At 40.8% G+C, this 22,620-nt stretch overlaps 2 protein-coding genes across 2 annotated transcripts; both read left to right on the top strand.

Moving 5' to 3' along the window:
- The first annotated feature begins 686 nt into the window (after positions 1 to 686).
- Positions 687 to 1,221, top strand: LOC108607465 (C-type lectin 37Db-like). The gene is made up of 2 exons (XM_017998306.1): positions 687 to 821; positions 874 to 1,221. The coding sequence occupies exons 1-2, from the start codon at positions 687 to 689 to the stop codon at positions 1,219 to 1,221; spliced, it is 483 nt and encodes a 160-aa protein (XP_017853795.1).
- Positions 1,222 to 13,362: 12,141 nt separating this feature from the next.
- Positions 13,363 to 22,058, top strand: LOC108608140 (tiggrin). The gene is made up of 5 exons (XM_017999376.2): positions 13,363 to 13,495; positions 14,063 to 14,333; positions 15,066 to 18,313; positions 18,747 to 21,764; positions 21,827 to 22,058. The coding sequence occupies exons 2-5, from the start codon at positions 14,075 to 14,077 to the stop codon at positions 21,881 to 21,883; spliced, it is 6,582 nt and encodes a 2,193-aa protein (XP_017854865.2). The 5' UTR covers positions 13,363 to 13,495; positions 14,063 to 14,074; the 3' UTR covers positions 21,884 to 22,058.
- The last annotated feature ends 562 nt before the right edge of the window (positions 22,059 to 22,620 follow it).

The raw sequence follows: 22,620 nt of genomic DNA, 5'->3' as shown, positions 1-22,620 counted from the left end.
GCGCAAAAAATTTGAGTGCTATTGATAGGACAAGCGAGGGAAATTGGAAATTTTTTTTGGATTGGATCGACAATGAGAGATTTAAACTGCTTTGTCGGATTGATTGGCACAAAGTTTGTCGCTAGAGGAAACAGCAGCACTCACTAGCAAACTTTTATTAATTAAATTTTGATTGCATTGCTAGCAACAATTTTAATTAACTACAAGCGCAGCTGCTGTAAATATTTATTACTGAGACAGCTGTTATTGTTGCTAATACTTTTAGCATAATTCATTTATTTCATTAACATATATTTTATATTTTGCTTACGCAGCTTTTGGGTCAACATTATCCGCAACTTGGTTTCTTTGGTCAAGTAGGTCAAGTCATTGTGCGTATCATTTGCTTGCTTATCAATTAGCAAATACACGTACTGATTCAATTTTACTTTTACTCCCTTTGTTTTTTTTTTATAAATTAGAATATACAGGGCTATCTTTTGTTAAAACGCACAAACTAAATGCAGGAAAAAATAAATTAAGAACCTAAAACAGAATGTTTCGCATATGAACAGAAATTGATGCATCTGATCTCAGCTATGTCGCTTGTTTTGCCAAAAGATAATGGGACACCCTGTATTAGAATACAAATAAATGCGCAATTCGAGCGTATAAAAAGCAGCGACTAGCAGCATTAAATCTAGACAATGGATCGTCAACTAAGCTACAGTTGGTTCTTGTGCCTTGTGCTTTCCTTTGCTGCAACTGAAGAGAAAACGATTCGATGCGCTCAGGGCTTCGCTGCCTTGGGCGACAAGTGCTATTTGGTGTCCCTGGAGAAGGTCAGTAGTGTATTTGTTATTATGCCAACAGCGAGTTGTATCAATAATTTAGGCATCCTGGCAAGATGCGCTACGTAGATGCCACGCCTTGAATGCCAATATGTTGGTGTTCGACAATGTGATAGAGGCCGATTATCTAAAGAGCTATTTAAATCGCCTGGGACTGCGGACAGATGATTATGTTCAGGCGCTATGGACTAGTCTCAATGATGTTGAACGAGTTGGCAGCTTTATCATCGAGCGTACATCCAAGCCAATGCCATTCAACAACTGGGAAGTTGGACAACCCCAGCTTGACGGCACCGAAGATTGCGTGGCCATCTACGGCTCCACGCTGCGTTATCATGACTACGCGTGTAGCAACAAGTACGTCTACGTGTGCACAACTCCTTTAAGTTAAATGCAAAGCAAGTAATTTAATTTTAAAATAACTGTTTTGCTTTGCTTAGCCAGAGAGATAGTTGACAATTAGTTGGAGTTGGATGTGCAGCAGCTTGGCAAGAATTTGCTTTTGTGGTTTGCTTTGTTGAGGCTGCTGCCAGTAATGGCAAAATAAAAGTTTTTTCTTTGTTGTTGTCAAGGATGTTGCTGCAACAATTTTCAATGACATAACAAACAAAAACCATATAAAGGATTTCCCTTTTGCTTGTTTTACTTGGGTGCAGCAGCAAGGACAGCTTTTTGGCCAACGCAACGTATACGCAATTATTTAAAGGCAAACTCATTTCGTGTTCGTGTGTTTGTGTGTGTGCAAAAGTTATTTGAAAAGGTTAACCAGCTTGCCAAGGACACAGTGCGAAGGCGTGTGGACTGACTGAAAATAACTTTCTGTTCATAATTTATTTTGTGCAACCAACTGCCAACTGTAAATATTCAAATAGTTTCATTATTAACTTGTTGATTGAATCGATCGATCGACATTGACTGACAACTAAAAACCGCAGACCCAATGACTTTGCAGCCAAACAGCTTTTGTAATTCAATTGTCGCTTGTAAAAAGCTAAATAAATTAAATAACTATATATAAGTAAATTTATTTTTATAAATTCAATTGGCAGATTAGATAGAGAATTTGGAACTTGAATTATGTTTCTTTAATGCAAACTTTTTAATTAGTGCAATTATTCACTGACATTGTGTCTGAAATTCTGTTTAATTTTGAAATAAGCTTAATAGCTTGACCTTACAGCCTTGACTTGATAATTTTTATAACAAAAAATTTGGCATAATTAATTCTTTAAAAATGCTTGCTAATTAATACAATTTGTGCTTTCATTTAAAAAGAATTATAATGTTCAAGCGTGAAAAAATATAAATTAATTAGTTTGACACTCACGAGTTGGCTGGCGAAAGTCAAAATTGATAAGCCGAAAATAGCTGACGAGCAGCTTAAAATAATATTCTTGATTATATTTGACTAGGCATTAAATTGCTTGATTATCACTTTCGAAATTCCTCACGCTTTATTTTATTTTACTTCCTAAATAATAAATATTACTCATTTAATAAGCAAAAATGTGCATAAATATTTGGAATTGAAATACTTAAAGTTAAAGCCCAAAATTTGTGCCGCATTCGAACTTTTGAAAAGCTCAGCATACTTTTGAGCGCGTGGCAACGTTGCGTACACGCAACTGGCAATTTATGTGCCATGGCTCCAAGCAACAACTACAGCTGCTTTATATGTACATTGTGCAATGTATATGTGAGTATATAAAAATAAATAAGCATGTGTGCGTTTGTGTGTGTGTGTGTGTGTGTGAATGGGAAGAATGTGCGTGCCCCAGCGAGTGCCTAAGCTCTGACACGTACTAAAACAAGTGTCTAACTGCCACATGCCCATGTCCATAAGTATGTGTGACTGTGCGTATGTGTGTGTGTGGAAAAATCTCAAGCGCAAAACGCGGCGACAAGTATGAAAAGCGACGGCCAAAGCCAAAGGTCACGAACACAACCTTTTGGCAGCTGCAGAATGAATTTTCCTTACTCTCGTTTATACTTTTTGCATCAGCGATTTCCGCTCAACGCTGATAGTTGGCAACGGCTGACTTGGCTGCTTGGCAGCTGCTGCTGCTGCTGTTGAAGGTGAGCCTAAAGTAGCTCTGAAGGCCTTTGTTGAGAACAACAAAAAAAGTTCAGCAAACAGTTTAAAGTAGCTAAAAATAAATGAAACTGTGGCTTATTTAAACGCTTGACTGCCTGCCTGCCATGAAAATCAGTCGCCTTGATTAGCTACGCACTAAAGAACGCACTCGGGTGAGCTACGAGCTACAAGAAGAGCAGCATTCAATCTTCAATTTTTATGTCAATGGCAGCGCATAAAGTCAAAAGGTTGAGATACAGTTCAAAGCAAATGCCTAGCCCAATATACTTAAAGCATTTTAATCAAAAGTTGAAAGTGTAGTGAAGACAATCGAGCTATAGCTGAAACTTACATTAAGTTAGCAGTTGTACATCAGGCATAACCTTTAAAATAAAAATTATGTAGTTCATATAAAGTAGCTTTATTATATGCTGTTGATTAAATAACATAATTTAATGTTATAGAATTCAACGAAAGTTATTCAAAGCAAGTGGAACTTCAAAAAATAAATGAATTTCACGAATTTATAAACTTGAAATGCAACTAAAAATTTAACAATTACAAAAGTTTTCTTATTCTTCTACATAAAACTTTATTCTTATTTGAAATCACTGCTAAAAAGAAATAAATATATTTTGTATCTCTTTAGATAAATTATATTACATGTGTCTCTGAGCTTCAGCCACAAATTGCAGCAGTTGCTCAAATAATCTTGAATTTTATAGCATTTGTATTTTCTTTTATTTATCTTGCAGTCATTTGCGTATTTTCAGTGCAATCCTTTGGCAGAGTATCTGGCACATAAAAACATTTCCAAGAATTTACTCAAACTCAAACTAACCGTCAGTGTGGCCTAAATAAACAAAACGAAAGGCACTCGCAAAATCGGTCAAACGTTAAATTAAGAGCAATTTTCATTTTTAGGGGCTACAGAGAAACCGCAAAAAATATTTGGCTGCAGCTTTTTTACATTTAAACACAGCGCACAGAGCTCTCTCTCTCTCTCTCTCTCTCTCATATCTCAACTCAGCATTCATTATTATGATACGCATTTATTTTGGGCTCCCCCCTTTGCGACGGCATAGGTAGAAGCATAAGAATAAGCGACGTACGTGTCTGGCATTTTCAAGGTTGCCTTTTAATGCCAGTCAACACACAATTTACATATGCGAGAGTGTGTATATGACTTATATATCCGAATGATAATACCGCACTTCATATTGCTGGACCTTGGATGGGACTCGAAGGTTTCACATTTAACCACAGCGCATATTTAAATATGACAAACACGTAGCTTGCCAAAATACACACATAGATATGGCTAAAATATATGAGACTAAAAACAAGAGTGTGAACAGAGATACAGTGATGCCTTGGTTAAGGACTAGCAAACATTTCAATTAAGAATTGGGTAAAATAAAATCCCAAATAGCTGTCGGATTTTGGTATGGACAACATTATTTATAGAATACACAATGACGTTGTCATTAAAGCATCAACTAAACATTCGAATCAACACATAAACAAAATCCAAAATTAAATAAATGAATATGGCAAATTTGTTATGAATAATGAGCGATTTAGCTTGAATAATTTAACTTCATTAGTTGAGGTATGACTGTTGCTCAAAGCTCAGCTGTCGTTGTTTGTTTTTTTGATTTATGCAATTTTATCTTGTGGTGTTTTTAAATTGTTGCAAGCTGACACAAACAGCTCAAGTTTAGCTTAGTTGACGTTTTAATAAAACTTTGAAGCCCAGTTGAGATTAAGCTGGCTGCGGCTGAATGAGAGCTCAGCCAGTTAAAAATTGTGACAGTTATTAAAAAAATACAATTGTCAAATTAATGTAGAACTTTTTTCGCTTTTCTATGCACATTTATTATCAAGGTTTTTTATTGTTGAAGTTCTTTATTTTAATTGACTGAAATATTTCTTTAGTCAAACATTTTATTAACAAGCGTTGGTTCCTGACTAAATCAGCTAACAAAAAATTCTGTGGCTTTACTTTATTGCCCTGCGCTTTTTATATAGATGTCATATTTTTACAGACGATTTATCTCAACTGAATGCTAGATTTTAAATCTTTAAAACTGTGCATGGCACGCAGCAGTTTCTGGAAATTTGCTGCCGCTTGTTGTTGAAGGCAAATGAAGCGACAGCTGAAGCTGAAGCTGCATGTAGCAGCTAACACACACAAAGAAGACGACACTAAAAAGAAAAAGATATATGTATGCTATGTATATGACATTTTTGACAGCGAACAACAGCAAAATGGCGCCAACTGTTGGGTGTATGGCCATACCCCAAGCCAAATTCCATGCGCATTTGCTTTGAAAGCTTTACAGAAATCCATACAAAGCAATAAGCGATAACAAACGAACGGAAGCGGAGTGTGTGTGTGTGTGTGTGTGTGCGTTTGTATCTGTGTGAGATTAGCTTGCAGATTGTGCGGAAAACAAGTAGCAAAGACAAGCTTGTGCCTTAAGTTTGGCAAAAATACTTTGCAAAGCTTAAACTTGTTTATTGCAACAAAATTTTAAATTGAATTGTTATGGGCAAATTAAATAAAATGTTATTGCCAACTATGTTGATAAGCTTGTGTTGTCTTGAATTAATAAATAAAATCTATTTTATGTGGCATAAATTTAATATAAAATTTTATAGCAGCACAATTTGATTTTGTATTAAGTATACGTCGCGTTGCCCATTTGCTGGCTCTAGTTTTGCTACTATCGCTTTGTATAATTTCAATATATACTGTCCAACGATGTGCGAATGACAAGCAGTCGCTATTTCTATCTTCATTTTGGCTTGCATCATTTTGAAGTCAGCCCCGAAAAAAACTGAAAGCAGATAAAAATATATAAATTTTATCTTTGCTACGTTTTATGTGAGCTGAGCACTGAGCAGAGCCCATATTGGGGCTTAACCTTGACTTGCTTACGGCATACACGAGCGCGCACACTCAAAGTGGGCGTGCCTACGCCCAGCCGCCCACTCGCCCACTGTTGCGCCATCTTGACGAATGCTGCCTGTTGTCACTGAGCTTGGGCTTCTAATCTCATCGCTTACTTCTCTCTCTATCTCTCTTTTCGCTTTCTCTGTGTGTGTGTGTGTGTGTGTGTTTTTCTGAAAGTCATTTAAAATTATGTAGCAGCTAAAGCTTTAGAGCAGCTGGCTGGCTTGCAGGCAGGCTCTGGACCGAGAGCTCAAGAGTTTTCTTGCTAATTTAGCCCACGCGACTTTTATGACTTTAATGGGCTACCACTTTCGGTTACCCCACCACCCATCAGCCACTGCTAACTAAGGCTTAGGGATTTGTCATTAGCTATGCTCTGCGCCTCTCAAAAGAATTGCTTAAGATTTTCGGGGCCGCCTGGTCAGCCGCCCTTTGTGGCTTTCTGCATTGATTTATATATTTTTGTATTTTTGCACACATTTTTATGTTGCCCCCGCTGTGTGCCACAAGTGTGCGCCATTAAGCTATATATAGCTCAGGCTCAGGCTCAGTCTCAGTCTCAGGTTTATGCCCCACCCAACTGCTCGCAACATAAAGACATTTCATATCAGCAGTGGCTAATATATTATGCGTAGCCCATGGGGCATGTGGAGCCGCATGTTGAGCTAGGCGGAAGTCAACAAAAAAAAAATATATATAAATTGTATGCCTAATGAATTCAATCAGTGAACTGGCAACAGCTGCACATAAACAGCAGCGAGCAGAGCATAATGTAATACAAAATTATACGACAACTAATAGAATTAACTCAGCGGACAAGGCGAATAGTTAGTCTGAGGTTTAGTGCTTAAGTTTTGCTTTATTTTTTAGCCTGTGCGGGATTATTATTATTATTAGAATATTTCAATTAATGTGTAGACAAAAGCAGACAAAAGTTCTTCTTAATTTATGCCATAATATTGAAAGCTTAAATCAAGAGCAAGTCTGTAAAATTCAATTACCAATACCAAGCAATAAAATCGTTTCTGGAAATGCTTCATGTATAATTTTAATGTTTTTAGCAGCTGCGTCGTCTAAGAGGTTGAAGATTTGTTTAACAAATTTAATTCGACTACTCGTAGCGGCATAAACAACTTTATTTATGTAAATTACTTTAAAAAGGTATACCAATTGCTAAAATATTATAAATATTTATTTATTCACATTATCCGTTAAATGCTGCAAAGTCGACCAACCGCACACTTAAGTATTATTACCTATTAAATCATTTTTTGAGATTTTCGCCTGCATCTGAAATCGACACTGACTTGGCCTGGCTTCTTACCTGAAGCATCATCAGCGTGTTCAAGCAAGAGGCTCAAAAGTGCAAATGCTCTATGCCCACGTTGTCGTACTAGTATTTAACCAATCGATAATTTGGCCAAAGGAGAGCACAGAGCTCTTTGCTATATTTTTTCGCTTGTGTTCTTTTTCAATTCGTCGTCGATGTGGATGTGAATGTGGCCATCAAAGGACTCATTTTGCATTGCACACACCCACTTAACAGTTCATTAGGCAGACAACGCATACGAACTGTCGACTGCATATCTAGGCGAGTGGGTAAAGCTGCGGCTCACTTTGACATGTTGTTAAAAATAAATGTAAAACAGTTTTGGTATTCGGTTTGGCTAAAAGAGAAGCTCTGCATAATTAATATGTTCAATTCAGTGAGCAATTAATTAATTCAGCGTTAATAATATATTATAGACGGATTTAGAATGTGGCTTGCCCCACACACCCACACACACACACACACACAATGATCAGAGTCGAAGTCTTTTTGGGCTATTTTTAACACTCAACATTAACGACGACGGCGCTTCCAAGGAAGTTCATCAAAGTCAAGCACAGTCACACCTAACACGCCTGCCTGCCACGCCTCACCCCGCCCCCCGTTGGACACTTAAGGCGCAGCTGTCTACCTGCCAAGTCAGTTGACACATGTGCCCAAGTATATGTATCTATGTGTGTGCGTGTGTATGTGTGTGTGTGCGTGTGCAAAAGGAAATTTATTTCATTACAGCTCAGCACCCAGACGCAATCGTGTCCTGCTATGCCGTCTGTCAGTCCGTCCATTCGTCCGTACTGTTGTCTGTCTCTGTCGATACGTTTGACTATTTGACTGCCAGGCTTCCGCTTGAGTTTCAGCTGCTTTTATCTCTCACCGACTGGGCTGACTGACTGACAGATAGACAGACAGTCTCAGCTTCCTGTCATATCGTAGCAAACTCACAAGACACATTCATTTCCATGGCAAAGCCGTCGAGCCACACGCGCTGCACAAAAATCAATTAACTCAAATTAATTCCGAGAATTGTTTGCGCTAAAAAAGAAAGTTTACTTGCCTACAGTTTTTATTTCTAAAGTTTCCTTGCCATACACTCAACGTGTAGCTGTAAATTTAGTTTGTTGAATAATTTCATTTGCAATTTTACGTGCTTGAAGCACATTGGGTTTAGCTATGGCTTGCAATAAGTGTCGGAAAATATATAGTCAGTTGAAAATTTAACTATTCAATTTTCTTACCTCAATTTAAATTATTCATTTATTTGCTGTTGTTATTGCGCTTGGAGCTCATTGGCTGGTGAGAGCGTAAAACCAAAACGACGACGCTGTCTTAAATACATTGGCGGCCTCTTTGGCTTTTGTATGTGCGCATGTGTAAAAGCAGCTTAGCAGCTGATCCTACTCAGCTATTGATGTCTCTCTCTTGCTTGTATTGCTCCACTCAGAGCGCTTTGACTGCTGAGAGAGTAAAACCAAGATGGCGACGCTGCATAAATTGCATTGGCGGCCTCTTTGACTTTTGTATGTGCGCATGTGTAAAAGCAGACAAGCAGCTGAGCTCATACAGCTCTTGCTCTGTTTGTCCTGCTTGCTTTGATATTAATTTTGAAATATACGCACCAATTAAATCTAGTCAGCTGTATACGAGACTCGTCTTGTACACCAAAATATCTTTGCACGGACATGCTCATAGATATCGGTGATAATGATAATTAGCTAGCAATTTCAAATTAAATCTTCTGTGTATTTGCTTATAATATGTTTGCTTCTACTTATAAAGTGATCATAAAGTAGTTATTTTTTGTATATATTTTATTGCCCATAGATAATGATTAGTGTATGAGTGTGTGCTTTTTAAGGTTACTCAAAACTATTAATTACAATTATAGAAAAACATACAAAATCAGATAATGTTAATTTTGGCTTTAAAGTAAAAACCATAATCAATATTTACGCTGATGTAACAGTTTCAATTCACATACGTTTGGTTTATCTTTTGCTATCGCTTGGCAATATTTCTATAAAATTGCATTGTCTATTGTCATTTCGCATTTTCAATTAATTTCTGAGCGCTGCATAAGCATAAGCCCATAATCAGCTTAATTACACACATGTGCAGCTCAAATTGGCATATTTAATTTTCAGGCTGCTATAATTATTTACAATAAATTGCTGAACGTTTTTGACAGCCTCCGCTTCGGCTTAACCTGCTAATAATGTCAAGTGTATTCTGCATAATATTTTACTCACACACACTCAACAAATTTCTGCTCGAATGGAAAAACCACAATTAGTTCATTTCAATGCAGAGAAATAAAATATGTTAAATGCATATAGAGTTTTGCACTAAATTCGCAAAATTATAGCATGCAAATGTACTAACAAATAAGCATTTATTTCAGCATTTATATTACTCTGTGCTAGACTTAGAGCCAATGGCACGTAAACAAACATGGCGTATACGCAACATTGTCTACTTTAGCTACAAGCTGTGCATAAATAATTCAGCTATGTATTTGCCACTGACTGACTGACTGACTGACTTTTAGAGGCAGCTGCAAAATCAATGGCGTCTTTGGCTGCCATTTTGTCAATAATTCGCACCCAGAGCTCTAAAGCTGTAAGCCAGGCCACGAAGACGACGGCAAGCGCTAAACGTTTACTTAACATCCAAGGACATAAGGGTATATATTCAACATAGCTGCACATTCCAAGGTGATTGTTGGGGCAGGGCAAGAGGCAGGGACTTACTTGAGTGTGCGCACAGTTCTAGGAAAAACCGTTTGCCAGAGCCAGAAACATCGACAACGTTGGCAGACAGACTGACTGACAGTCAGCTCGTCAATTTTACCAGGATTTCCACAAAGTTTAACGAACTTGCTCAAGCAACACAAAGCAACATAAGGCAGCACGTGTATGCTATACAATCTATGCGTGTGTATGAGTGCCAATGTGTGCGTGTGCGTGTGTGTTTGTGTGTGTGAAAGCGCGGCATACGCACCTCAGTACATTCATTACTTTGCCACTGTCTTGTTATTAGTTATGCACCCCCATCTTTAATTTAGCACATTATATTTGCTTAAAAAGCTTTAGGGGTTGGTGTTCCATTTGAGAGCTAAAAAGTTTAGAAGGCATTGCATGTTTCGTTCAGTTTTATTTAGCAAAATGGTTTGTGTCTAGAATGCGAGCGCATGAAAAGGATTTTCAATTACTTTTAACAATGCAAGTTAATAATAAACTTAGCTTTTGAATGGTTTATTGAATTGAATAATGTTAGTAATTTATTGTTTTGTTTTGTTACTCAATTGATTTTTAAAGGAAATTGACAAAAGTTTTAGAAAATAAATGGTTTGTTTATTTTATTAAATAACAATTATTACTCACGATTGATTACAGTGATTAATGGCTGTTTGAATACACAAAGTGCTGAGAGCGACAGACGAAGTTTGCTGCGCAGCGCTGCCAACAAATCACGAATAACGACAGTCGAAGTCGACTGCGCTGCTTGCATACTTTCATGCTCTTAGATTGGCGGCCTTTTTGACTATTTTATGTGCGCATGTGTAAAAGCAGATAAACAGCTGAGCACACACCGCTCTGTCTCTGTCTTGCTTGCTTACCAAAGTCGGCTGTGCTGCTTCCATGGATATTTTAATTCGCTCAAGTGCGTCCACTGCTGAGAGCGTAAAACAAAATGGCGGCGTTTTCAAATTGCATTGGCGCCCTCCAGACATTTTTTTGTGCGCATGTGTAAAAGCAGACTAGCAGTTGCACCTATGCAGCTATTGATGTCTCTCTCTTGCTTGTCTTGCTCCACTCAGAGCGCTTTGACTGCTGAGAGAATAAAACCAAGATGGCGACGCTGCATAAATTACATTGGTGGCCTCTTTGACTTTTGAATGTGCGCATGTGTAAAAGCAGACAAGCAGCTGAGCTCATACAGCTCTTGCTGTATTTGTCCTGCTTGCTTTGGCATTGATATTGAATTATACGCACCAATTAAATCCAGCCAGCTGTGAACCAACTAAGGCAGACAAATTTGCCAATTTGGGCGGATTTTTCGCTTGCCTAGAATGAAGGAACAAAAATTAAAAGAGCAATCACAGATTTGGCTGTAAATTTTTCAATATTAGTTAAATTATCATAAATCAAAAGATGAGCTTATAAAGACAGGGCTGCGAAACATTCATCGTTCGTGATTGATATTATTGACGTTCTAATTTGCCCGCTTACATTCGATTGCTTTTTTTCAATTTTCTTTCATTTCTATTTGTACTGTGTAATTTATCTGAAACACTGCGTACAATACTGTGTAATTTATCTGACTATACTGTGTACTATGCCTGCAAATATTCTTTATCTTGCTTTTTATTTTATTTTGGTGTTTGAGGTCTTGTTTTGTCAATAGTGATTGTGGAACCTCGCAGCTTATTTAATTTAATTTATTTTAAAACACTAATCAATTTTTTCTAAGCTCATCTCATTTCCAAGTTCATCTATTTACTTGTACTGAAAATTAGCCTAATTAGCTGAGCTTTTGTTTTGATAATTGAATATGTATCTTGATTGCGGGGAATTGTTGAAACTGCAAACTTTAAGCGTCCTCTAGCAACTTTTATTTGAAACATAATTTAGCACAATTCTCTAGCGGGAATGTTTAGCACTTTTGTTTAAAATATTACTACTATTAAATACTTAACTATCAGAACATAATATTAATAATTAAAGTAAATAATAAAACATTCAGTTACAAATGTAAATAAGCATCGCTTCATATCTTAGCAATATGAGCTTGTTATAATTGAGCGCCACCTATTGAGAAAAGTAACTGCCCATGTTGCTGCAACAAACTCAAAACATTTTCTGTTGACTAAAATTTAGTATGGCAACTGTTCAATAGGTGGCGTAGCCTTAAGTTGAGATTATATTTTTATAATGGTAGATGGTGTTAGTACGAATTGCTAATTGCTCGGTAGATGGCCCTAATAGATCCTAATCAAAAACGTGCAAATGAGTGAGAATAATTTTAAAACACTTGTTGGTTGATGTGTAGTAATATTAGATTGTTTTGTTTATTACCTAGCAAAAGTGTAATTTTAGTATTAGAACAAAGTACCGATTCTTAGCTTGACATAAAAGAAAATCTTATAATACAAATATTATGCACCTCATGTCAAACATATGGAAAGATTTAAAAACAATAGTTGAAAGAGAGTTCATCAAATGAATTTTTTATAATTTTGCTTCATTGGCGCTTGTTATAAATATTTCTGTGGTCGCATGCTAATTTAGCCAAACCAAAGAATACGCTCTAAATCGATTTGCAAATATTGAATAGGATGTTAATATTGAAGGGGTTGGGTTTCTCCATACCAAAAATTCATCGGAAGTCACCAAAAAAATATTCTAACCTAAAGCAAGGTCAGTATAATTTGCATATGCATTTACTTTTATACGATTTTCCTCTTAATTGTTTTGAATCACTTTTAAATACTTGTTGAGAGAGAACCCACGCAAGTGAGATGTGCCGGCTTCTGAATTTTTGCTCACTGCTGTCATGTAACAAATGGTTAAATGCAGCTTGTGACATCATAAATAAGTTTAAATAATAAATAAATAATTTTTGATATATTGTCACTGCGTGTAAACAAACTCAAGTCCCAGGGAGATACTAGATTGTGATTCATATATAGCTCATTCATTCATCAATGAGCTCATTAGAGTACAGAACCAGTCTGCACGACGTTTAAAATAAATGTTTGAAATTTAGTGAGAATTACATTAGCAGTTGAGCTTTGCAGATAATTACTTTCCACCAAGATGTGATATTAATAGATCATTTAATCTTTAAAGTGTTGGGTTATAGGTGAAATACTTGTGAATCACTTTTGGCAACAAAGCTCATTTGTAAAAGATACCGGTTTCGATTCTTTAAACTATGACGTAGCAAAAACAATCTGCGTCTATTCATATTAAATGTTGTATTCCAAAGAGCTGATAATAGTTTTGCGCTCATATTCCCTTCGACAGCCTCTCCCTCTCTCTCTCTCTCTGTCATTCTCTCGCTTAGCATCTTATGCTCAATAATGTTTCTAATAAAAGCTGCAGTCTTAGCGCTCAAACGACAGTTGCTGTTCGGCAGCGCAACGATGCGCAACTAAATTCGAAATTTGAGAAGCTAACGGTCTAATCAGTTCGCCTAGTGAAAGTGAAGTGTAGTGTATACTGATCCTTTAATCAGTTTAATTAGTCGCGTGTCGCAATTTAGCGCACAGTGCAAATAGTACAAGTGTGTGTGTGTAAAAAGTGAGTACAATAAAATGAATAAATTCAACTGCAGTTGCAAACAGACACTCATAGCTGAATATATATATAAAGAAAAATAAATGCATGCACAAATGCATTTAAAAATAGGCAGCGTCTGTCACAGTTCCCAAATTAGTTGTTCCAGAAATAAATTAGAAAACGCAAACAAATTTTAGTTTTTGTCACTAGAATGGAGCCAATGCCAAAGGGAAATTTTCAAAAAATTTTAAATCCACGTACTCAATACAACACTTATCAACAGACACCGGATGAACGATTTTATAAATCTGTTACCAAAAAAAAAAATAAATAAAATAAGTTGAACCGAACTTTGCGAGGCGCCAAGTAAAATATTATTACTATCATCTCAGTAACCTTTGCTAACCTCGCAGTTGTGTGATAATGATTGAGACTGCGCTAGATTCGAGAGCTTATCATTGTCCAAAAATAAAAACACAATTATAAAAGATTTTTAATAAATGTGATTTCAAGTCTCGCCAGCATTTTCGTAATATTACATTAAAAGTTATTCTTGACACAGTTTTTATTTTTTGTTTGTTGTTCTAGTTCTAACCCAGCATGAGAGCTCTGGGTGTTTGTGCTCTGCTCTTGGCAGTGGTTAGCTGCCAGAGCTTCCAGAGCATACAACGCAGCCACTTTAGCTCATCCTATGGTGGACAACCTCAGCCGCTGCTACAAGCGGTGACGCCTCAGCTCAACGGCTGGGCTCTTACACATTTCAAGGAGGTGCGAGAATTTGCGAATCGTCTCACCCAGGAATACAACGCCATGTCAACGGGTAGAAACAGCGGCCTGGCGCATTCTCTAGGATGGAGTGGTAAGTTCCATTTATTTTATTGCATTAATTGCATTGCCATATCAGCTCAAGGTCTTGGTATATTTTCTGAACTGATCGAGCTCTTTGCTAGACAAACAATTGATAAGCATTAATCAATGAATATCACTATCTATATTACTTCAAATCAAGCTAGGCTCTGTTAAAAGTATTTGTAAGCGGAACTGACGTATTTCATTTAGTGCTAGGAAACAAATATTTTGAGACTCAATTTCATCAGATAAAGCAAGAATTTCCTGCCTAGTTTGGGGTCAAACAAATACCTTAATCGTTTCACTAAGAGACAACGCTAATTAATTAAATAAAATAATAGCATTAAATAGGCTTAGCAAATTTTATATATTCTGATAAGCTTTAATGTTTGCCAAATTTAAATGTGACATCATTATACAGCAGAGCATAAGCGAATATTAAGAGTCTAAGCTTATAGGTCAGGAAATCCAAATTAAAATATTTATATTTATTTATTAAATGTCATGTATGAAGTTCATACTATGAAGTTCATAAATGATTTACAATTAATTAAAATGAATTAAGAAAAATAAAAAAGTTTTATTTGCTTATACATATGTTGCGAGTATTAAACAGACGCAACATTTGCTTCAAGTATTGGGAAGTATTTTGAATTTATTTTGGGTAAAAGGACTCAGCAGCTGGTGCTTGTAATTAAGTTTAGAGATAATAAAATAAAAATATTTTTATTGCTTTTTACAGCTAACATACTGAAGCTGAGCGGCAGAAGCGTCGAAGAATTGGACGCACTTTGCCAGCAGATTAGCCAGCAGCTGGTGAACGATATGCGCCAAGGTCTGATCAACTATCACAACATCGCCCAGCCGACATTCTTCGATGCCAAGGCTGGTGAAGCGCTGGAGCGTTATGCTAGCGATGTGCAGCAGACCCAAATGGATCTGGCGCCATTCCAGCCAATGGATCTGAGTGGCTTCGATGAGGTGAAGAACTATGCCTACCCCGCTGAGGTGAAAGTGGTTGATGGCAAGACCTATGTAGTGCATCGCAATTGCACAGAGGCTACAAAGATTACGACCAACTATGGTAATGGTGGAATCTATGCGCCCAGCAAGATTTCACTGCCTCCCAGCTCAAGCTCAACTTTGAATCGCAATTCGGCGCTGCATTCTTGGATGCAAAATAACATGGAGCCTGGCGTGCTTGGCTACAATTCAGTGGTGAGCCTCAATGCACCCACTTATGGTCAGATTAATTCCATGCCCAGCTATAACCAGTTGGGCTCGCCTGGCGTTAGCTCCACCATGACTGTGACCAGCTATAATCAAACCACTCGACAGAACGCGGATGGCACCAGCTCTGTGAATGGCGCGCAGCAGCATCGCCGCTGGCAGAATGGCCGCCTGGTCTATGACAATGTGCAGCCTTTTGGTCAGCAGTCGACTCAATCGCGCGATGAGCAGTGGAAGCGTGAGGAGCGCGAGCATTTCTTCTGGTACTTGAACTCGCCACAGCGTCTTGAGGATTGGCAGCGCCAGCATGAGGATCGTCTGCTTGGTGTAGTGCATCGCTATCACATAAGCATGCCCAGCCTAACAGAGTTTCATCGTCGCGAGCTGTCGCTCTACAAAACGCTGCTGAATCAGTATCAGACTCAACTGCAGGATTCGGCTGCCTGGCAGCGTCAGGAGCGTGGTCGTCTGGACTGGCTGATACATCAGAATAGCTACACTCAGCAGGACTTTAATCGCTGGCAGCAGGACAATGCGCAGAAGTTGAGGCAACTGGCGCAACGTCATGGCGTCTCGCAGGAGCAACTGCAGCAATGGCAGCGCCAAGAGCTGCAGCGCATGTATGTCTACTTCAATAATGTCAACGATTCGCTCAACCCAACGGTTCAAGTGCCCTCCTCCGTGCCAGACTCCAGCTCTTTAGTTATGGATAATGCCCAAGAGCAGCAGCGTCTGGAGGAGTTGATACGCCAGCATAATGCTACCATAGCTCAGCTGCAAAGCTCCATACTGAGTGATCAGCAGCGTCTAAAGGACTTGTCTATTAAGTACCAAGGAGATATGCAAAGCCAGACGCAGTGGCTGCGCGGCGAGGTGGCGCGCATTGGAGATCTCATCAAGGAGCAGAACGAGCAAGTGACCCGAATTAGCGCCTGGCAGAGTTCGGAGCGTCAGCGCCTGGAGGCTATGCTGCGTCAGCATCAGGGCAGTCTCAGCGAGCTGCAGCAGCAAATGGCTCAAGATCGCAACTACGTGCAGAATCTGGCAGCCAAATACCGCGTGGGCGTCGATGAGTTGGAGAAGTGGCAGCGTGAAGAGCTGCAGCGACTGCAATTGCTGGGACAGCAGCAAATGGAGAATCAAATCAAGGACTGGCAGCAAGGAGTAAGCGCGCATTTGCGCAACATTGTGGGCAAGAATCAGCTGACCATAGAGGAGTTCCAGAACAGCATAATGAACGATCGCGCGCGTCTGGAGCAAATGGCCAGTACGTACAAGGTGCGCGTCGAGGAGATTGAGTCATGGATTGCAAGTGAGTTGCAAAAGTTCAAGTCGGAGGGTCTGCTTAAGGATATGGAGCAGCATTTGGCGGCTTGGCAGCAGCGGGAACGCGAGCGTCTGCAATCGATTGTGCAGCATAATTCGATGACTGTCGAACAGCTGGAGGCAAAGATCAAGAACGATCAGGCGCACTTCTTTGAGCTGGCCAACACCTATCAGGTGGGCGTGGAGGATATACAAGAGTGGCTCAAGAAGGAGCTGCTGCGTCTGCAGAGCGAGGGTCTGCTTAAGGCTGAAGCTTTGAAGGATTGGCAGCTGGCTGAGCGCCAGCAAATGTCAACGCTGTTGCAGCAAAATAAATATTCGATCGATGAGTTTGAGCGCAAGCTGCTGGCAGACCGACAGCGCCTGGAGGCTCTCTCCAAGACCTACAACGTGCAAGTGTCCGAGATTGAGCGATGGATTCAATCCGAGGGCGATCGTCTGCAGCGCGAGGGTCAATTGCATATGGAGCAGCAGCTGAATAATTGGCAGAAGATTGAGCAGCAGCGTCTGTACGCTCTGGTCAACAAGAACGTGCTCTCCATCGATGAGTTGAAGGCCAAGATCAACAACGATCAAACCCATCTCTATAGCTTGGCTCAACAGAATCAAGTGCGCGTTGAGGAGATTGAGCAATGGATGAAACAGCAAATTCAAAAGCTACAAAATGAAGGCTTGCTGGAAATGCAGCGACTGCAGAACTGGCAGCAGGAATGGCGTGGCAATCTTACGAACATGGTGCAGGAACGCGACTACACTGTCGAGGAGTTCCACAAGTGGCTGCTCGAGGATCGCGCACGCCTGCAAAGTCTCGCCATGCAGCACAATGTGCAGATCGAAGAGATCGAACAGTTTGTCAAAAAGGAGGAGCAACGTTTCATTGGCATGGGCTTGCTCAAGCCCAGCGAGCGTCTGACCAACTGGCAGGAGGTGGAGCGTCTGCATCTGAAGAGCCTGGCCCAACAGCAGTACAAGTCCACGGAGCAGCTGGAAGCTCGCCTGCGTCAGGATCGTGAGCTGCTGGAGAAACTGGCGCGTCAGTACAGCGTGCAGGTGGAGGAGATCGAAAGCTGGATGAAGCAGGAGCTGGCTCGCATGCGTGACGAGGGCAAGCTGCAGATCGATAATCTGACAGCTTGGCAAATGGCTGAGCGTGTGCGTCTGGAGATGCTGCTGAAGCAGAACACGCAATGGAGCGCTGAGGATCTGCAAGCCGAGTTAACGAAAGACCGCGAGCACATGCAGACAATGGCATTCCAATATCACACTTCCACCGAGGAGATCGAGCGCTGGGTGCAGTCGGAAATTCAGCGTCTCCAACAGCAGGGCAAGCTCAACATCGAGCAGTTGACTGCCTGGCAACGCGCCGAGCAGCAGCGCATTCTCTCGCTGCTCCAATCCCATGGCAACATCACCGTGGAGCAGTTCGAATTAAAGGTAAACTTGACCACTAAATAATTAAAATTAACAATATTTATATTATTTTCCATAATTAATTTAATTAGTAGCAGTAATTGCAATTTAACAGCAACGGTAAACCCAATCCCAATTGCAATTTAACGGCTACGGTATAAACTTTGCTTGCGACATTTCAAACTTTTAATAATATAATTATAAATTTTGCTTTGAATCGCTATATATATAAACGTATCGTTAGTTATTTAAATGAGATTTATGCGTAACAGGCAGAACAATGCGTGACAGATACCATAAAGTGTATATATTACCATTTTATTTATTTTTTTTTATATTAATTTATTTGTAACTAAAGCTTTTCTTATGAACATCATAGTCCAGTTATTTAATTACTGTGCCCTGTTTTATTTATTAATTTAATTGTTTTCTAATTTGCTGTTTCTTCTCAACTCAGGTGCAGAACGATCATCGTTTCTTGCAGAGGCTGGCCGATCAGCATCATGTTAGCGTTAATGAGATCGAGAGCTATATCAAGAAAGTGATTGAAGATCTGCGCAACAAGGGACAATTCGAGATCGAGCAACTGCAGCTGTGGCAATTGTCTGAGCGCGACTACATCAAGTCAATGATAGCCGAGTATAAGAACGGATTGTCTACGGCGGAGTACGAACAGAAGCTGCTTGCGGATCGTGCGCATCTGAATCAGCTGGCCGATCAGTATCGCATCAATGTGGAGCAGATTGAGGAGTGGATGATTGCAGAGCTGAAGCGACTGCGTGGAAACACTGAGAGCTCGCTCAAGACACTGAGCGCCTGGCAAGTGTCTGAGCTGGAGCGTCTACAAACTCTGGTGCGGGAACAGAATCATTTGAGCTATGTGGAGTTCGAGATGGAGTTGCAGCAAGAGCGCGATCGCCTGCAGAAGCTGGCCAATCAGTACTCGGTTAATGTGGAGGAGATTGAGCAATGGCTGCGTCAACAGTTGATCAATCTGAAGACCACAGGCAATGCCAAGGTGGAGAATCTAACCAAGTGGCAGCTGTCCGAGCAGGAGCGACTGATTGAGCTGCTGCTCAAGCATCAGCAGGACTTGACCTATGAACAAGTGGAGCAGGAGCTGAGCAAAGATCGTGCACGGCTTGAAAGCTTGTCGCAGACGAATCATGTGAGCATTGAACAGGTGGACAAATGGCTGCATGACGAGCTAAAGCGTCTGCAGAGCTCGGGCCTGGTGCAATTCGAAAAGCAGGAACAATGGCAGCAACAGATTAGCCAAGGCTTCAACAACTGGCTGCAACAGCAGCGCGACTCCACGAGCTATCAGGAGTTTGTGGACTTCCTGAAGCGCGACAAGGCGAGACTTAATGGCATTGCTAGCGACTATCATGTAACAGTGGAGCAGGTGGAGCAATGGGTGCAAAAGGAAACCGCCAGGCTGTCGCTCATCGGAGAAATCGAGAAGCCACAAGAGCATGTCAAATATGAGGAAATTGTGCACATTTGGGATCAGAACAGCGACGCACAGCCCTGGAAGGAGCAGCTGACGGCTCGTCTACGCAGCGAGCTCTCACTGCATCCCATGAGCTGGCAAGAGTTTGAGCTGTACGTGGCACGCCAGCGTCCCCAATTTGAGCGTCTGGCTCGACAGTATCACATTACAGTCGAGGACATTCATCTGTGGCTGCAGCATTCAGCCAGACAGCTGGCTCAGGAGGGCTTCATTTCGGGCTCTCTAACCGTGGAGGAATGGCAGCTGAAGGAGCAGCAGTACATTCAAGACTTGATCAACCAACAGCTACGTCGTCGCCAGAAGTGGAACATTGAGGAGCTGCGTCTTAAGCTCATCAACGATCAGCAGCATTTGCTGGACGTTGTGCGCAAATATCAAATCAGCTTCGAGGAACTGAAGGCCTGGTACAACACCGAGCTGAATCGTTTGCTGCAGCAGCGCAAGATCGAGCAGGGCAGTCGCGTCAGCTGGCAGACCACAGAGCTGGAGCGCATTTATCAAACAGTCATACGTCATCCCATTAATCGGGCTGCCCTGGAGCAGCTGCTCATGCGTGATGTGCACACGCTAGCAATGAAATATGGCATCAGCATTGAAGAGCTGCGTTTGTTTATACGCGAGAAGCTGCAGCGGCTATACGACATGGGTTTGATTGTGGACAATCAGCAGATGGGCAGTGACTGGAAGGAGCAGGAGCGTCAGCGTCTGCGCCAAATCGTCTCGAGCGTTATTATCACCGACCAGGAACTGCTGGAGCTTATTTCGCTCGATAGCAACTATCAGAATGAGCTGGCGCGTCTTTATGGTGTTAGCTTGAGCCAATTGGCTCCAGTGCAGCGCATACACGTTGGCAACATAGCCAAGGAGCTGCTGTTGGAGCAGCGTCGCCTCAACATGCTGACCAGCTGGCAGCAGAAGGAGCGTGATCGCCTCTACGACTTCATTGGCACTCAGAACATGACGCTACGTCAGTTGCGCGACTGGCAGCGTCAGGACGAGCAGCAGCTGCAGCGCGTGGCCCAACAGTATCTCATCTCCTTGCATGAGCTCAAGGCCTGGCAACTCAAGGAATTCGAACGCATTATGGCTGTGGCTCGCTATTATGGCATGTCTTTGATTGAGCTGCAGCAATTCCGCGACGAGGAGCTGCAATTCTTGAGCTATTTGAACCATCGCAAGCTGTTGCCCGAATCGCAGGTGCAGAGCTGGGAGAGCAAGCAGCACTGGCGTCTGCAGCGTCTGCAAACCAAATACAGCAAGTCTGGCCATGAGCTCAATCAATGGCGCCGCGTCCTGTACTTGTTGAGTCAGGGTCTGATTGATTTGCCTGCTGGCAATGGCGGTTATGTCGTAGATGGCGGCAGCACCAATTCCACGGGCGATCACAAGCCGGTGTTCTCCAAGGATCGCGGCGATCAGCCACCGCATGTGTATGAGGAGGCCTCTAACGAGGATGAGCCACAGATTGAGGGTGAAACCAAGGCGCCGCCCATGCCAATGCCCATGCCTGTTGTCTCCACACCCGCTCCTTTGCCCTATCAGCGTGGCGGCGCCGGCGGAAATGGCGGCTATGAGTATCGTCGCACGGATTACACTTTCAATGTGCCAGTGGGCCAAGTTTCGGCTTCAGCAGCTGGTGGACCAACTGGCTCTTCGGCCAGCGCTAGCGCTAATCTGGGCAAATGGAGTCGTGCCGCTGGCGAGGAGCCACAAAAGCAGCAGGAGTTGGATTTGGGTCAGCAGCAGCAGGTGGATCTGGGCTGGCAGGATGGTGAGCAGGACGGTGGCCAGCAGCAACAGCAGGAGCTGGATGCTGACTGGAACAACTACAAACTGGATGGACAACAGCAGCAGGAGCTCGTCGATGACAATGGCGAGCTGGGACAAGTTCAAGTAGAGGATCTTACCGATCTTAGCTATGGCCATAATGCCAACTCTCAGGCACAGCCACTGAGCACAACAGTAAGTTAAATGCTATTTTTAATAATACAATTAAATATTTATTGTTTTTTTTTTTCAACCAGCCCCAGCCCAGCACTCTGACTAAATTGAAAAATAAGGTCACGGACTTTCTTGGTTAGCCAATTGTAAAGTTACCAACAACTGCCACAAAGACTCGGAAAACGAGAAGATTATAATTCATTGGTATAATTTTCTGCACAAGTTTTTCTTTAATCTGTTTAGTTAAGCTTTGAAGAAAAATATGTTTTCGTCTTTTATTTTCTGCTAAATACTAGTTACTATACAAGGAAGTTCCTTTATGTATTTTGCTTGCATTTTGTCCAATAAACTTTTCGAAAATAAAGTATAATTATAATAGAAATATATATTAAACGCTTATAATTATAGTGTGGGGGGTGAGTAAGGCTCCTAATACTCTTTTGTCTTTTATTAATATTGCCTGCCAGCGAGAATAGAGAAATAGCTCAGCTCTCACTGTTTGCATTTGGGGCCTTAATAATAAATGATTTATTTATATTTGGCAGCAACCTGCTGGTCGTTTATGTTCGTTTGGTATTTTGACCAGCAATATATTGTTGTGTCCCCAAATCCTTGACTGTATCAACAATAACAACATTACAATAATAACGACAGAAATATCAATTTGTATTTTTGGTTTGGTTGGTTGTTCTTGTTTTAAATTTTGTCGTTTTTGTCTATGAATTGCTGTAAAATACAATCGTGAGTTTTACAAAATGAATAAATGTCAACGAAATAATAAAAAGCTTACCTGGCATCGCCCACATCAGGATGTGGTCTGAATCGTAGCTACATGGCTTTCACAGTAAGTTGTAATATAATCAAAAGGCAACAGAAA

The sequence above is a fragment of the Drosophila busckii genome, chromosome 2L, assembly GCF_011750605.1.
Source record: "Drosophila busckii strain San Diego stock center, stock number 13000-0081.31 chromosome 2L, ASM1175060v1, whole genome shotgun sequence".
In the NCBI taxonomy this organism is placed as follows: domain Eukaryota; kingdom Metazoa; phylum Arthropoda; class Insecta; order Diptera; family Drosophilidae; genus Drosophila; species Drosophila busckii.
Note: the sequence above shows the minus strand (reverse complement) of the source record. Positions and strands in the feature narration are given on the sequence as shown.